Raw genomic sequence first — 17,096 nt, 5'->3', positions numbered from 1 at the left:
GAAAAAGCGACTTTGTTTTATACTATGTAGTGATATTAAAATAATTATTAAATAATGATGTAAAATTTACCTACCTACCTATCAAAATTTTGTAATCTTGGATAATTTGACTGACCGGTTGGCTTGGTTGGTAGTGGCCCTGCCTTCCAAGTCAGAGGTCGTGGCTTCGATTCCCACCCGGGGCAAATATTTGTGTGATGAACATAGATGTTTGCTCTATGTCTGGGTGTTACCTGGGTGTACCTATTGTATTTATTTTAAATGATATGTGAATGTTTATCAGCCATCTGCTTTCCATAACACAAGCGAAAGTTTAGTATGGGATCAGATCGTGCCGTGTATGAAAACTGTCCTGAAATATTTATTTATAATGTACAATTTTGACAACATTTCATTTATAAAAGGCCTTGAAAGAAAAAAAACCGTTTCTTTATTTTGCTCTTGCGATTACAGAAATAAATTTATTTCATTGTTTAATCGCATATTTTAAGAAAAATTAAATAAAAATGATAAATGTGATGATGACGTCATATTATATACGGTGGAATAAAAATGCGCCATATATGCTACTAGGTGTGCCGCGCGGTTTCACCCGCATTACTCCGCTCATGTTATAGCATCTACAGACGCTCCGATTTGGTTGGTGCCAACCATCCGACCACGACCAAATCGGAAAGTGTAGAGAGCGGTCGGTCCGACATAATTATTATTAATATTGGTTTGACGTGGTCGGATGCGCCGGCGATACCGACCAAACCAACTTCCTATCCGATCCAACCAAATTGGAACGTCTGGAAGCTTTGTTCCGACCAAATCGGCTCATTCCATAGAGTAATATAGGTAATTGGCTCATTCAGATTCGCAACGCCGCCGGTGTAGGACGTCAACATGAACGCCGAGGGAGTTACGGTCACCGAACGTGACATATTAATAAAATTGCTGGAACTATATAAAGACTTTCCCTGTTTGTGGGACTTAAGTAACAAAGATTACGCAAATAGAGATGCCAGAAATCAAGCGTATTTTATTATGTTAGAAGTATTAAAAAAAATTGACAGTGCGGCTACATTAAAAACCTTAAAAAATAAGTTGTAAGAGCCGCATATGACTGTAATTTTCTCTATTTCTATAGTAGAATTTAGCCCATTCTCTTCGTACTATGGTCAACTGACATATTACTCTATGGTCAACTGACAGCTGGAAGGCCAACCGTCGGACAATCTGTAGCAATGTTGGAATGGTTGCCTTGTCGGTTCCGATATGGTTGGCACCAACCAAATCGGAGCGTCTGTAGATACATTTAGTCTTAGCATGATGATATATAGCCTATATTACTCGTGGATAATGTAACTTTCGAATGGTGAAAGAATTTTTAAAATCGGTCCAGTAGTTTATGAGCCTATTCATTACAATCAATCAAACAAACAAACAAAGTTTTACTCTTTATAATATTATTAAGTGTAGATGATCTAAGTATATACTATAGGAAAGTGACCCATATTCACAATCTAAGTTCACAAACATGGATATAATCACAGGATTTATAATATAATATCTTATCTTAGTATTTTTATATTCCATTTTATATTTTATATTCCAATCAAGGAGCTTTAAACAACAAATATTTTTAGAAATGGCAAGTAAATTATTTCCAAATTCCAATACGAATGTCAAATCAAATAAAAAAAACATTGTCAAAATTTTATTTGACTTTAGCCCAATCACAAACAGCAAGTTGCGATTTACATCTTATATAGATTCATTATTGATTTTATTGAAGTATTTAAAAAATTATGAGTATGTAAAATAGTAAAGTGAACGAACATTACAGCTGTGTGAGAAAATCTTTTCGTTGTACTATCATTAACAATGAATATTTTTAAAAAGTAAAAGGCAAACCTTGTCGCCTGTCGGCTGTTTACTTGTTTGCCGGTTCCTTTACTGACTGGGTTCCATGTAAAATTGATCAGGTTTCGTACAAAAAAGGGTTTATAGCACCAGTGTCTGGTTAGTGTATTTACTTGTTCCTAGGAAGCATATCAAGGTAAGTAATTTATCTATGAACTCGTCAATCAGTGCTATTAATATTTATATTATCTTATCGCATTATAATGGGTACACGACAATTCCTGTGATTTATCTAATATAATTTGGAGATATTGATCTGCAATCATTGACCTATAGTTATAGCCATTTCTTGGAAAAGCAGACAGTTTATTATTCTTAAGTGTAATAATTATTATTACGAGCGCTAATAAAATAATTCATTTTTTTAATGTAGCTTAAATCATAATTATTCTTTTACCCGAAGTATCCGATACTTACATACTTACAAATAAAAAATTACTGTATATGTTTTTTATATTTCAAAGGTTTAATTGGGATGCGGCGCAACTTTTTGAGGCTGTTACGGCTTCGTAACCTTATTATAATAATAGTAATTGTGGCCACAGTATATATATTGAGAACAAAGGATGTAAACTCAATATCCATTGAGCCTTTGAAGCAGACACTCTTGGGCAGTGGAAAGAAGGATTATTTTGAACCAACAAGCTTAAAAGTATGTATAAGTAACCATACAATTATAAATGTAATTGATATGCTGTATTCTATTTGACTTTTATGGTTTTACGCCTTACCTGCATGAATAAGATTGTCTTTTATCAAGCTGCTTTGAAAGGAAAATTAAACTACTCACTAGTAAAAAAAAGGGTATTCATATTGTACAACTATAGCTTTCTTTCTTTATGATGAAAATCCTATAATATAGTGAAAAATTTGAATAATTGAAAGAAAATCTATTGAATTTGATATTTTTGGTTTTATGGCATTCAAATCTTATATATAAAAATGAATCGCAAAATGTGTTGGTAAGCGCATAACTCGAGAACGGCTGAACCGATTTCAATAATTCTTTTTTTATTATATTCCTTGAAGTACGAGGATGGTTTTTATGTAGAGAAAACGTAAATATGTACCACGGGCGAAGCCGGGGCGGACCGCTAGTGCTTTATAAATATAAATTTAAAAATAATAGAAAAAATTCGATCACGAGGCGAGACTCGAACCTGCATCCTTTCAAGCCAATCCAGGGCGGATGCCTAACCAACTCGGCCACCCGTGACCCGCTAGAGCGATCAAATTTTTTCTATTCTTTATAAATTTATAAAAAATCTATTTGTGATATAAGATAACTTATCAAATTTTAAAATTAATTCCAGAAAATAGACTGGCACAATTACAAACAGATAAAATATGAAAGGAAACGAGTGGGTGTGTATTGTTTTATGCTTAATATTATTTATTTAACAGCAAATATTCTAAAAATTTACAATTGATCTCTTAATGTTTCTGACTTACCAATAATATTAAAAAGTTTTAATTTTAAGGTATTGGCGAACAGGGACTGCCTGCTCATTTATCGAAAAGAGAAGCCAATCTGGAGAAAGAATTGTATTCAGTGAATGGATTTAACGGTGCCCTAAGTGATAAGATACCTCTCAATCGCTCCCTACCAGATATAAGGCATCTGGGGTGTCAAAAACGTCTCTATATTGAGTCGTTGCCAACTGTGAGTGTGGTTGTACCATTTCATAATGAGCATTGGAGCACATTGCTTCGAACTGTGGTCAGTGTGCTTAATAGATCACCGGAAAAGTTGATCAAGGAGATATTCTTAGTGGACGATGCTAGTACTAAAGGTAATTTGTATAAATGTTGTATGTAAGTGCTAAAAAGTATAATAATAGTTTAATAAAACTAAAAAAACACGCTTTTTATAGAAAACCGAACTAAAAAATAGAAAATTTTATCAAATTAGTGTATTGTCATAGGTCCTCAATAAATCTACAAAGTTTGAACGAAATCAGGCCTTTTAAAGTGGGTCAAAATCGCGCCTAAAGAAGTCGGTTACAAACAAACAAACATACAGGTGAAGCTAATGTAAAGCGTGTAAAAATTGTTCAGTATTTAGTGCACAAATGATGTTTGTGTTGAAATAATTTGTTAAATAGTTTGTTTTAGTTTTGTGTGTATAGTATTTTGTTGTATTTATAAAACTATTAATTAAAGATGTCTTTCACAATTACAATACAGTAATTTCTTGTGGATCTGAATATCTTTGCAATATTCAAAATATGTAATTGTTTTAAATAGTTTTAGCATGATGTCAATTAAGGCAGGATGTGTTGAACATATTATAATGTTCAAAATATTTGTTCAAGAATTATGTGGGAAATACCATGTACTGTTTTACTATTTAATGCACTGATAATGCAAAGATAACATAAATTTTAAAGCAAATTATTATAATTAGTAGTAGTTAGTAATATGTACAATACTAATTTAATGATTTTATTCAAATGTATAGTAGAGTATAGAAAATTGAGAAACATCATATATGAGTCTTATAAGATTGGGTTGGTTAAAAAAGTATGTTTGGTAAAAAAGTAAGAAAAGTATGCGCCAAGGTTTAGCTTACACATTATCATATGTTATTCTAGTTTGTATTCATCCAAAATGTAATATTTGTTGAAATTGAATGTTTGAGAAGACACTAAATTTGAATACATATTATTAGATAAAATTTTCTATCTTATAATTGGCAATGTTAACATTATAATTGAGAAATTTTTAAAAATTGATCGGATTCGAACTTTCGTCTTTCACCGTTGTAAAAAATTCTCAATATGTTTCAGATTTCCTGAAAGAAAACTTGGATGAATACCTCATGTATAACTATCGAAAAGTGAAGGTAATTCGTCTTAAAAATCGCAGTGGATTGATAACAGCGAGATTGGCTGGTGCGAAGCAAGCGACGGCTGATGTTCTACTATTTCTAGACTCTCATACAGAGGCCAATGTTAATTGGTTACCGCCATTGTTAGGTATAGTATGTATGCATATATTAATTATTATCATTAAGAAGTATTTGACGATAGGCTTTGTTACTGTTTTTACTAATGTAACATGTTTTAAATATGATATGATCAATTTTTTTATATATAAAAGGCTCATGTAAAAAGTCTTTCTTTAAAAAAGGCTAATAAAAAATAACCATTTATTTTTTTAATGGATTAAAATTTTTCAAAAAATATATTTTTTGTCAAAATATATTTCTTATTCGAAATCGCAAGAATTTTCTATTCTCATGAATATTCATATTAACATTGGTTTTGCACCATAATCGTTCTTAAACTTATGATATTTATTACTTCTCTTTTTTAATAAAAAAAAAAAAAACACTTTTCCAGAGCCCATAGCGCTTGATCCTCGCACAGTAGTATGTCCATACATAGATGTAATCGCATACGATACCTTCGAATACCGGGCTCAAGATGAAGGGGCTAGGGGAGCTTTTGATTGGGAATTGTATTATAAAAGACTGCCGCTGTTGCCTAGAGATGTGGAAAATATGCCGGAGCCGTTTGAGTTAGTATTTTTTGTGATTTTTTGTTTGTTTTTAAAGTTTTTTGTGTTGTGCGTTGTATATACCAAAAATGTGTGGAATTTTTTGATGTTAGTGTACAATGTCAATGTACACTAACATCAAATTTAACATCACCAGTACCCAAAAAAATAAAATTACTGCATTCATAAAATATATAATAAATAAATGTTTGAATTCGAGTTTAATATTTAAATTGATATATTTTATTTTGTAGGAGTCCAGTTATGGCGGGAGGATTGTTTGCAATATCACGTCTTTTCTTTTGGGAACTTGGCGGTTACGACCCTGGACTAGACATTTGGGGTGGGGAACAGTATGAATTGAGTTTTAAGGTATATTACATAAATATAGTACATTTTTAAAATAAAAAATCGGTGTAATGCTTTATTCCTATGTAATATTTAATTTATAGCTATTTTACTTGATCTACCTGTTTAGTTTAAATTCACAAAAAACGATCTACAGTATTTTACCTCTTTTTAACGTATTTGTTTGCAATTCAACTTTCATATTTGATTGCGGTCCTTCATGTGACGTGATAACCATAATATCAGTAATTTACAATGGAAATAATATTTTGTTCTTGTCACGTTTATAAGTGAATGAAGGATTTAGTTGTTAAAAATTTCACGTAAAAATATTATAATTCACAAAAGCTATAAATTTACTTATCGGAACTAAAATGGCCTTTCATCACATAGATTTTTACCTTCAATTTTTTTACATAGGTATAGTTGTAACAACTTTCACGTTGTGAAGTCCCATGTCCCCTAGTGGGGTAAGGCCAAGGGGCAGATGCATTATACATCTGTTTCACTGATCGATTTTCTTTAGGCACAAGTAGGTGATCAGCCTTCTGTGTCCTACCAGACCAAGACATTTTTTTTTTCTTCGTCTCCACCGGGAATCGAACCCAGGACCCCTCGGTGTTACGTTCACGCGTCAACCACCTTAGTGATGACTAAATAATAATTTACCATACATTTGTCCCCAGATCTGGCAGTGTGGCGGTCGTATGGTAGACGCGCCGTGTTCCCGCGTGGGGCACGTGTACCGAAAGTTCGCGCCGTTCCCCAACCCGGGACATGGGGATTTTGTGGGGCGGGTGAGTAAAAACAACAAATAAATAAAAAAAAAATTGTCTGTCTGTACAGTCAGTTTACAGACGATAGTTGAACGTGACAACGTCCGATTGTGCTTCTTTGTCACTCGTTCCGCGCTCTCGCTTGCACTTCAAGCCATACATGGAACGCCTCAGAGCGAGGTAACGCCGCATGAGTCATGTTTTTTCGTGGGTGCAGCCGGCTCTATCGAATTATAAGACGTTGTCACGTCAAAAAAATGTTTTTTTGGGAAAATAAAGTTTAAGAAATCGAAAAAGAATATCTGATTAATATCAGTTTATTGAGGAAAAAAGTATCCAGTGTTTATGGTATTAACAGTTATAATAATTTGTTTTATGTCTCAGTAGGATACAGAAGAATTTGTCTTCGCTTTGTATTTTCAAACAATTTTAAATTTTATATGATTCAGTTTCAAGTTTGAATTTCAGATGCATTTCATTAGTTTAACAATGTAGATACTTTACGAAAAAAATAAGAAATTACTAAGTATATTCTCACACAGAAATAAATTGTCATTGTTATGTCTAAGTTTTACAAATGAATTGTGAAGTATAGAACCTAATTTTTCCTAATTTCAGAACTACCGCCGCGTTGCAGAGGTGTGGATGGACGAATATGCACAATACTTGTACAAGAGACGACCAAAATATTTAAGTATTGATACTGGGGACATCTCGGAGCAGAAAGCTCTGAGGGAGCGGCTTAAGTGTAAATCATTTAAGTGGTTCATGACTCAGGTATGTTGATATATAGCTTTTTGTATCAGTTAAGGTTAGGTTTTCTTTTGAGTGTTTTTTTTAATTGTATTTGTTCTGAATTTTTAGTATAGTTCGGTTTGAGGAATATTTTTTTTTTATAAATCTATATTGTTTTTTCCCTTTTTTTAAACATGAAATAGCCTGTTGATATTATATTGTATTACAAAAACATGTAACAATTGCCTTTCAGTTAGATGTGTTGTTTTTCCTTATAATTAAGTATTGACATTGTTTTTCAGATTGCTTTCGACTTAACAGTGAAATATCCACCTGTTGAACCTAGTCCGTTTGCTGAAGGCCGCGTGAGTAGATTTTTATACAGTAAATAATTATTATTTATTATGAACTAGCTTTCCGCCCGTGGTTTCGCCCGCGCAGTCAAAGAAAAACCCGCATAGTTCCCGTTCCCTTGGGATTTGTAATTTTCAAATGTAATGCAGCAAAATTTATATTAATCTGTCTAGTATTTGTTTGGCGTCTAGAATGCATGTGCACCACGATCAAATCGTGTCGATTTATGTGGTGTTTCTTCTGTATGCTTAATGTATGTTTATTTTTCTATCAATAAATGGTTTAAAAAAAAAAAAAAATTCCGGGATAAAACCTATCCCACGTCCCGGGGTAAAAAGTAGCCTATGTCCTTTCTCGGGTATCAAAATATCTCTATACCAAATTTCATGCAAATTGGTTCAGTAGTTAAGGCGTGATTGAGTAACAGACAGACAGACAGAGTTACTTTCGCATTTATAATATTAGTATGGATAAAGGATGTAATGGTGGAAAATGAAACAACGTTTTGGGTTGATCTTTTATTAGGCTAACCTTAAAACAAATACATTGTAATTGTAAGTGAAAAAGGGTACATAATAGTTGACAATATAATATGTATAATTATTATAAAAATGATATTTATGTAGTAAGACATTGACATTCTCTTGTTAATTTTTGCATGCCAATCAATTGGCGATTTGTGCTGAACAATGAATTATGCAACATCTGTAAATCTACCACATTTCTTGCAAAATAAATCAAAATCATTTCATTTCATTTCATTTCATTAATAATTACAACACATATAATTATTTCAAACATAGTACATAAACTTAAACATAATATTATGTAAAACATCACATATACTAAATCTACACAACGGAAGGTATCTATTGTAGATAGAAAATTTTACTTGACGAATCCTTGCCTTTATTTTGAACAGAAAAAAAAATTTTAACGATTTCAAACAATTTGCATGCTAAAATATGTAAAATTATTTTTTTTTAACTGGATTACCTTTAATTATTTAAATAATTACAGATTAGACCATCGTCAAACCCGCAACTATGTGTGGACGCACACCACGGCGAACAAATGGACAAGTTACATCTTAAACCGTGCACCGAATCGCCGAAAGCTGAGCAAAACTTCATACTCTCCTGGCATAAGGATATAAGGTGATTGTTTTATCTATAACTAGCTGCGCCCCGCGGTTTCACCCGCGTAGCTCCGCTCCTGTTGGTCTTATAGCGCGATGATAATATCATCGCGCTATAGGCTATATATGTATGTACTAGCTTTCCGCCTGCGGCTTCGCCCGCGTTTTAAAAAAAAAACCCGCATAGTTCCCGTTCCCGTGGGATTTCCGGTATAAAACCTAGCCTATGTCACTCAGAAATGATGTAGCTTTCCAACAGCCAAAAGTTAGCCGTTGAAGAGTTATTGCAATTTTAATTTTTTTCTTGAAAATGCCACTTTATCTTCGCATTTAGCGTTTAATTTTTTATTTTACTTATTTGGTCTGGGTTTTTTTGAGTTTTTATGTAAAGGTTGAGTTAAACAATAATTCTCAGCAATAAAAATCCATATCGCTGCAAACAATTCAAAGAAATGGCTTTTAAACTAAAAATAATAACATTAAAATAATTAAGTTAACTCGTTTTAAACAAAGATATTGAAAAAAATCTCTATGAAAATGTGTCTGCAGATGTTTTTAAAAACATGGGCATGTTCTAAGCTATGTAAAAAGGTATGATAACCTCAGGTAGCATTCGTAGATTCCAAGAAATCGGGGATAAACATGGGACAGTGTTAGTAAAGTACAACATCAGAATAAATTTTGTTATAATTTATTTTTCTTAAAAACTTTACAGTTCCTGCTCAACATGTCTTCCTCTATTGCGAACACATATTCGAAACCTTTTCCGCAGAAAACTCTTGACTACCCCAGTTGTTAATTGGTTCCTCATCTTATTGGCTGCATCGATAATTTTTTGTCGTAAAATATCAACAGATGGAATCGGGTTCGGCTCATTGTACACCAGACTCTTCATATGCCCCCATACGTAAAAGTCCATGGGGGTTAGGTCTGGACTTCTAGCCGGCCATGGTATGGGCCCACCTCTTCCGATCCATCTGTTTGGATAGTTGATGTCTAACCATTCTCTAACACTTCTTCTGTAATGTGCAGGGCAGCCATCATGTTGGAACCACATGTCTCTTAACAAAGTCAGGGGTATGTCTTCAAGTAGGTCGCTTAAATGTTGGCGCAGAAAGGTCTCATAATTTTCACCATTTAGGTTGTCCGGAAGGAAGTATGGTCCAATTAATTTATTTGAAATTATCCCCATCCACACATTAAGACTGAATCGTCTTTGTGATTTTTTTGGATTCTTCTTGTTAGGATTGCCACGTGCTTTCGGAGCCCAATAGTGAGCGTTATGGTAGTTTGTGATACCGTCTTGATCAAATTTGGACTCATCTGTCCATAATTTTTTTTTGAAAAACGAGGGGTGTTCCAGATCCGCATTCAACATGAATCTACAAAAATCTAGTCTTCTTAAAGGATCTCCTTCTTCCATCACGTGCACGGGCGTGTAGTGATATGGGTAATATCCTGAAGTGTTCATTGTGAACCATACTTTCCACTGAGACAGACCAAGTTCTCGGGCAACAATGTTTGTTGATGTCGTGGGATCCATTCGAAAAAATCGCTTAATTTCATTTTCCTCTTCGTCTTCCTCATCCCGGACAGATGGCCGACCAACGTCTGTTCGTCGTCTTAGAATCGAACCAGTTTCTCTAAGGCGACGATAGGTCCCTTCGAAGACAATCTGGTGCACGACGGTCAGGATAGCGGGTCATGTATTCCGCACGAGAATGTGCAGATACACCTTGACAAAACCCGTAACACATCAAAATGTCTCCAGTAGGTGGAAGCGAGATAGTTGCAGCGTGTGAGTGAGACATCATAATCACGCGGCACAACCCTTTATTGTTCGCATAGGCAGATAATAACTAGACCGATGTTAATGAGCTATTCTAAGAATTATTTCCCCATACCAAGTTTATCCCCGATTTCTTGGAATCTACGAATGCTACCTGAGGTTATCATACCTTTTTACATAGCTAAGAACATGCACATGTTTTTAAAAACATCTGCAGACACATTTTCATAGAGATTTTTTTCAATATCTTTGTTTAAAACGAGTTAACTTAATTATTTTAATGTTATTATTTTTAGTTTAAAAGCCATTTCTTTGAATTGTTTGCAGCGATATGGATTTTTATTGCTGAGAATTATTGTTTAACTCAACCTTTACTTAAAAACTCAAAAAAACCTAGACCAAATAAGTAAAATAAAAAATTAAACGCTAAATGCGAAGATAAAGTGGCATTTTCAAGAAAAAACTTAAAATTGCAATAACTCTTCAACGGCTAACTTTTGGATATGGTATTATATGATCAAATCAGTTTGTTTTGACCCCTACTACACGCTCTTAACAGGAATAGGTCGACTTAACCTGTAACCCTGTATATAGCCTATAGCAGCCTCGATAAATGGGCTATTTTTTTCAAATCGGACCAGTAGTTCCTGAGATTAGCGCGTTCAAACAAACTCTTCAGCTTTATAATATTATTATAGAACAGGGCTTCCCAAACTTTTTTGTACTGTGACGCTCTTGAGTTTTTACCATTATTCTACGACGCCCCTCAACCCAGCCCCCAAAAATACTTAGCAATTTAAGTACCAACCTCAGGTTCAAAACACTATTTGGACATTTATAATTTTTATTAGAAAATAAGAACGAAATCAAAACATAACATAAAAATAAAAAGAGATATTTAAGCCAGCAAAGCTACTTGCTTTTCTGAGCATAGAAATTGCCACTCTCATTTCCTTTTCTACGTCTATTTTTGACCTGTACTTGTTTTTTATTACTGCAACTGCAGAAAAGCCTGTTTCGCACAAGTACGAAGTCGCAAATGGTAATAAAACCTTTAATACAGCAGTCCCGATGGCACGATATTCATGAGAAACAGAGGTCCAAAATTCAAACAGTTTGTCCTTGTCATGTTGTTAGGCTGGAATCACAGGACAATAATTATATTAATTGTTCTTCTTCTTCTGTTGAAAGTATTGATGGTGGTGGCGACTGAAAAGGATTTCTGACCCAGTCATATTGCTCCAGATTATCCGGGGAAATATGGACATGCGAGGCCCCTGGGACAATGGGACGCTTAGTTTGGGAAGCCCTGTTATAGAAAGTATAGATAGATGAGCATAATATTACATAATTATAAAATAACCATTGAATCAGAAATTTAGAACGGAACGTGTTATCTATTTACGGTCAATGGTTATTTCATCCCAATCAATCTGCATAGCAAATTTTATTCAAAACGACTGTGTAGATTTTGCGTGAAATTGCAACAATCACATTCATATTCATTCACTATTAAATATTGTAAACAATATATTTACTTTAATATTATAAAGTTCTATAATATAATGAAATAATCGGATAAGGATCGATTTCTTTATTAAATTTTTAAAGGGTACATATATTCCGTAGGTCATAGAATAGGTTGTAAACTGTTATAAAGGATGTCCTGATTGAAAAGAGTTTTCCAAGCTATTATTACCTACTTATCTAGTAGTTATTCAATAAATATATTTATAACAATTAATCGCAAAAATATCAAACATTGTTGTTTACAAATATTTCCCCTAAAGTATTGTGAATGTAACAATATGTGAATGTAGCTTGAATATAAACAAAGACATGATCGATATATCGATTAATCGATTGATCGATTGATTGATTGATTGAATGATTGATTGATTGATTGATTGATTGATTGATTGATCGATTGATTGAATGATTGATTGATCGATTGAGTGATTGATTGATTGATCGACTGATCGATTGATTGATCGATTGATTGATTGATTAATTGATTGATTTATCGATTGATAGATTGATAGATTGATGGATTGATTGAATAATCGATTGATCGATTGATTTATCGAATTGATCGATTATTGATTGATCGATTGATCGATTATTGATTGATTGAATTGATTGATCGATTGATTGATTGATTGATTGAATGATCGATTGATCGATTGATAGATAGATTGATCGATTGAATAATCGATTGATTGATCGATTGATAGATCGATATATCGATTGATCGATTATCGATTGATCTATCGATCGATTGATTGATTATTGATTGATCGATTGTTGATTGATTGATAGAATTGATTGATTGATTGATCGATTATTGGTTGATTGATTGATCGATCGATTGATCGATTGATAGATTGATTGAATGATCGATTGATCGATCGATATATCGATTGATCAATTATTGATTGATCGATTATTGATTGATTGATTGATCGATCGATCGATCGATTGAGCGCTTGATCGATTGGTCGATTGATTGAATGATCGATTGATTGATCGATTGTTTGATAGATTGATCGATAATTGATTGATCGATTATTGATTGATTGATCGAATGATTGATCGATTATGCGATTGATTGATATATCGACTATCGATTTGATTGATTGATCGATTTATAGATCGATTGATCAATTATTGATTGATCGATTATTGATTGCTAGATTGATTGATCGATTGATCGATTGATTGATTAATCTATCGATTTATCGAATTGATCGATTATTGATCGATTGATCGATTGATCGATAATTGATTGATCGATTATTGATTGATTGATTGATTGATCGAATGATTGATCGATTCTTCGATTGATTGATATATCGACTGATCGATTGATCGATTGATCGATTGATCGATTGATAGATCGATTGATCAATTATTGATTGATCGATTATTGATTGATTGATTGATCATTTGATAGATTGATTGATTGATTCAATGATCGATTGATCGATTGATTGATCGATTGATTGATTGATTTGATTGATCGATCGATATATCGATTGATTGATTGATCAATTATTGATTGATCGATTATTGATAGATCGATTGATTAATCGATTGATCGATCGATGCGCTCTTTGTTATCATCACTAGTCAGATAGAACGCTGTACGTGCACTCTTTGTTATCATCACTAGTCAGATAGAGCGCTGCACCTGCACTCTTTGTTATCATCACTAGTCAGATAGAGCGCTGCACCTGCACTCTTTGTTATCATCACTAGTCAGATAGAACGCTGCACGTGCGCTCTTTGTTATCATCACTAGTCAGATAGAGCGCTGCATGTGCGCTCTTTCTGTCATCACTAGTAAAATAAATGTATTTCCAGATCGAAGTCCCGTTCGATGTGCTGGGACGTCCCGGAGTCGTCCCCGCGCAGCGCCGTGCTGCTGTACGCCTGCCACCTGGGGGGCGGCAACCAGCTGTGGCGGTACCACGCGGTGAGTGTCTGTGTGTTAGCTCTGTGTGTGCGCCGTGCTGCTGTACGCCTGCCACCTGGGGGGCGGCAACCAGCTGTGGCGGTACCACGCGGTGAGTGTCTGTGTGTTAGCTCTGTGTGTGCGCCGTGCTGCTGTACGCCTGCCACCTGGGGGGCGGCAACCAGCTGTGGCGGTACCACGCGGTGAGTGTCTGTGTGTTAGCTCTGTGTGTGCGCCGTGCTGCTGTACGCCTGCCACCTGGGGGGCGGCAACCAGCTGTGGCGGTACCACGCGGTGAGTGTCTGTGTGTTAGCTCTGTGTGTGCGCCGTGCTGCTGTACGCCTGCCACCTGGGGGGCGGCAACCAGCTGTGGCGGTACCACGCGGTGAGTGTCTGTGTGTTAGCTCTGTGTGTGCGCCGTGCTGCTGTACGCCTGCCACCTGGGGGGCGGCAACCAGCTGTGGCGGTACCACGCGGTGAGTGTCTGTGTGTTAGCTCTGTGTGTGCGCCGTGCTGCTGTACGCCTGCCACCTGGGGGGCGGCAACCAGCTGTGGCGGTACCACGCGGTGAGTGTCTGTGTGTTAGCTCTGTGTGTGCGCCGTGCTGCTGTACGCCTGCCACCTGGGGGGCGGCAACCAGCTGTGGCGGTACCACGCGGTGAGTGTCTGTGTGTTAGCTCTGTGTGTGCGCCGTGCTGCTGTACGCCTGCCACCTGGGGGGCGGCAACCAGCTGTGGCGGTACCACGCGGTGAGTGTCTGTGTGTTAGCTCTGTGTGAATCGCCCTTTACATAGAACCCTTATGTTCGTAGCTCTACTTAAATATTTAATATAGTCAGTATCTACGAACTTGACACTTCGTAATTTACTCTACGTTCCTAACGCTACTTTTATGTTTTTACCAATTAATTATTTACGATTATTTTAGTCTGTTAACCCACAATATTATCTTTAGTATATATTTCATGTCATGAATTTACACATCGAATCAAAGTGTTTTCCCTATTTATTTCTGCGATACGTGTGTAATATATAAGTAGTGTTTATTATACTAATACTCTTATCTATTCACAGAGCAAAAAACTCCTAAAACACGGGACGAACGACAATTGTCTCGATTGGGACCGTTCCACCAAGGACCTGTTCATTCGTCCCTGTGATGGGACCGACACGCAACGTTGGGACGTAGAGCATATAGATTGGGACATGTTGGGGCAATGGGACAGAGTGGCCCAGCCCAGAACTGGGCCAGTTGAGGATTATAGAGAGTGAATTTGGTTTAATACTTTAGGCCCTAAAATTTAGGATATTGGAAAAAATAAATTGTGCTGTTTATAAGGGGGGTGGGGAGGAAGAAACGCTTTCCTAAGTTTTTCAGCATGTTTAGCAGTCATTAACAACATGCGAATTTATCACAACTATACATAAAATTTCACTTAGGGCCGATTTTTCAATGCTTGGATAAAACTTATTCGTCGAACAATGTATAAATTACCATTTTAAAAACGTATTCTAATTGCCCGTATTTGACAGTTTACGTGACATTTTAATATTATCATGAAATACTTTATTGGACGGATAAGTTTTATCCAAGCATTGAAAAATCGTCCCTTAATATTAATTTGTCATATAAATAAAATGGACGTAGACGTATAGATGGGGAAAATGGGACAAAGTGGCCCAGCCCAGAATTGGGCCAGTTGAGGATTATAGAGAGTGAATTTGTTAAGAATTTGGGGGTATTATTAAAATTTATTGGGCTTTCTTCACAATGGGCAGCGTTGGCACAAAAAAAACTCGTATTTTTTAAATTTCTCACGAATTGTTCTGGTCATGGGGAAAGAATATTAGGAAGAAGAAGTATTAGGAAGGCGGATATCAATGTTTTGTTTTTAGAAACTGGAACATATTTTTAGCAGTATATTTAAAAGAAAAAACATTGCTTATCTAATAGTGATTTTATAGATTGTGGATAAAAAATTTAATAGTATGGTATTTTCAAAATATTTAAATGTATTCCTTGCAAAGTGATTATTCTTATGAGATTTTCACAAGATTTTGTGAGTGATAAAGGAAAAAGAAAGGGGTTGGTTAGATTAAAATCTCATCAAGTATTTATTGCCAAAGGTGAAGGGAACTTTGAAATTACTAATTAAGCATCACGTGATAAAAAGACAAATATACTGAAAATCCCAATTATGTGGTAGTGTTTGGCATTTATTTAATTTGTCTTTGGTTTGTTGTAAAAAAGACATTTTTTTGCTTAGGAAAAGCATGGAAGGGAAAAAGGTTAATGTTGTGTTAGACGAAAAACGTCGCATTTTTTAGTATGTTTGCAGGATATTAATATATCAATGGTGTAATTGAAAATTTTAAACATAAGAAAGTATTCCATTGTTTGTTAAATGATTGTGTTCTTAATAAATATTAAACACGAATTATTGAGTAGAAGTTGCACATAGGTGCATGTTTATGCAATTACATACAAATAAATAGTTAGATATATTTATACAGTATGGAAATTTTCGATGGGCCGTGGAGGGAATTTTGCTTGCTCATTTCAGAAAAATTCGCTATCTTCAGTATTTTAAGTACTTTCCCTACAGGGCGCATCGAAAATTTCCACACTGTATATTAAACGATGTTATCGTAGTACATATTTACTAAATGATACATAAATTACTATTATTATCACCCAAATACTGTATTTTTTAAAATACTTTAAAATACGTAAATCATGTACTTTAATTGAGGCTTTATCTTTTGAAATTATTTTTTTATAATTATTTTTATTATATTTATTGACATAGGTACTATCATCAAGAAAACTGAATTGCTATAATTAATAGGTTATCGTTACTGTATATAAATAAATGCGATTAAAGAAAAAACATTTCTTGTGGCGAATGGTTTGATTATCTTCTTATGACAATGTTTTGGTTCCTTAAGTTTATGTATTTTGATTGCAGCTTAACGTAAATGTGTTTACAATATTCAGAAATATAATGATAAGAGATTCAATTATAATATTATGTAATGCTAGTCTAAAAAAACTTATTTACTTATATACATTTGATTAAAATTGTGAGCATTT

At 34.6% G+C, this 17,096-nt stretch overlaps 1 protein-coding gene across 2 annotated transcripts; it reads left to right on the top strand.

Moving 5' to 3' along the window:
• The first annotated feature begins 2,375 nt into the window (after positions 1-2,375).
• Positions 2,376-15,841, top strand: LOC149902105 (N-acetylgalactosaminyltransferase 6-like). 2 transcript variants are annotated; one of them, XM_090110011.1, is made up of 13 exons: positions 2,376-2,560; positions 3,222-3,273; positions 3,390-3,701; positions 4,698-4,886; positions 5,253-5,430; positions 5,664-5,781; positions 6,444-6,554; positions 7,152-7,310; positions 7,571-7,633; positions 8,643-8,779; positions 13,913-14,024; positions 15,077-15,279; positions 15,728-15,841. In XM_090110011.1, exons 1-12 carry the CDS (start codon positions 2,384-2,386, stop codon positions 15,272-15,274), a joined length of 1,806 nt encoding a protein of 601 aa, XP_089966137.1. In that variant the 5' UTR covers positions 2,376-2,383; the 3' UTR covers positions 15,275-15,279; positions 15,728-15,841. The 2 variants fall into 2 exon arrangements, with proteins under 2 accessions (XP_089966137.1, XP_089966136.1); XM_090110010.1 differs by having other exon boundaries at positions 15,077-15,841.
• Positions 15,842-17,096: the final 1,255 nt, after the last annotated feature.

The sequence above is a fragment of the Colias eurytheme genome, chromosome 15, assembly GCF_061535395.1.
Source record: "Colias eurytheme isolate Ceu_HAF_F1 chromosome 15, ilColEury1 Martin Lab GWU primary, whole genome shotgun sequence".
Taxonomy (NCBI): domain Eukaryota; kingdom Metazoa; phylum Arthropoda; class Insecta; order Lepidoptera; family Pieridae; genus Colias; species Colias eurytheme.
This window is presented reverse-complemented; position numbering and strand designations above follow the sequence as displayed.

What these genes read in the sequence shown, in the direction of transcription:
- LOC149902105 (XM_090110011.1), top strand. Translation starts at nt 2,384, where the DNA reads ATGCGGCGCAACTTTTTGAGGCTGTTACGGCTTCGTAACCTTATTATA. An exon ending in TTGGTTACCGCCATTGTTAG is followed by an intron (nt 4,887 to 5,252) that starts GTATAGTATGTA and finishes ACACTTTTCCAG; the next exon opens with AGCCCATAGCGCTTGATCCT. An exon ending in AGCTGTGGCGGTACCACGCG is followed by an intron (nt 14,025 to 15,076) that starts GTGAGTGTCTGT and finishes ATCTATTCACAG; the next exon opens with AGCAAAAAACTCCTAAAACA.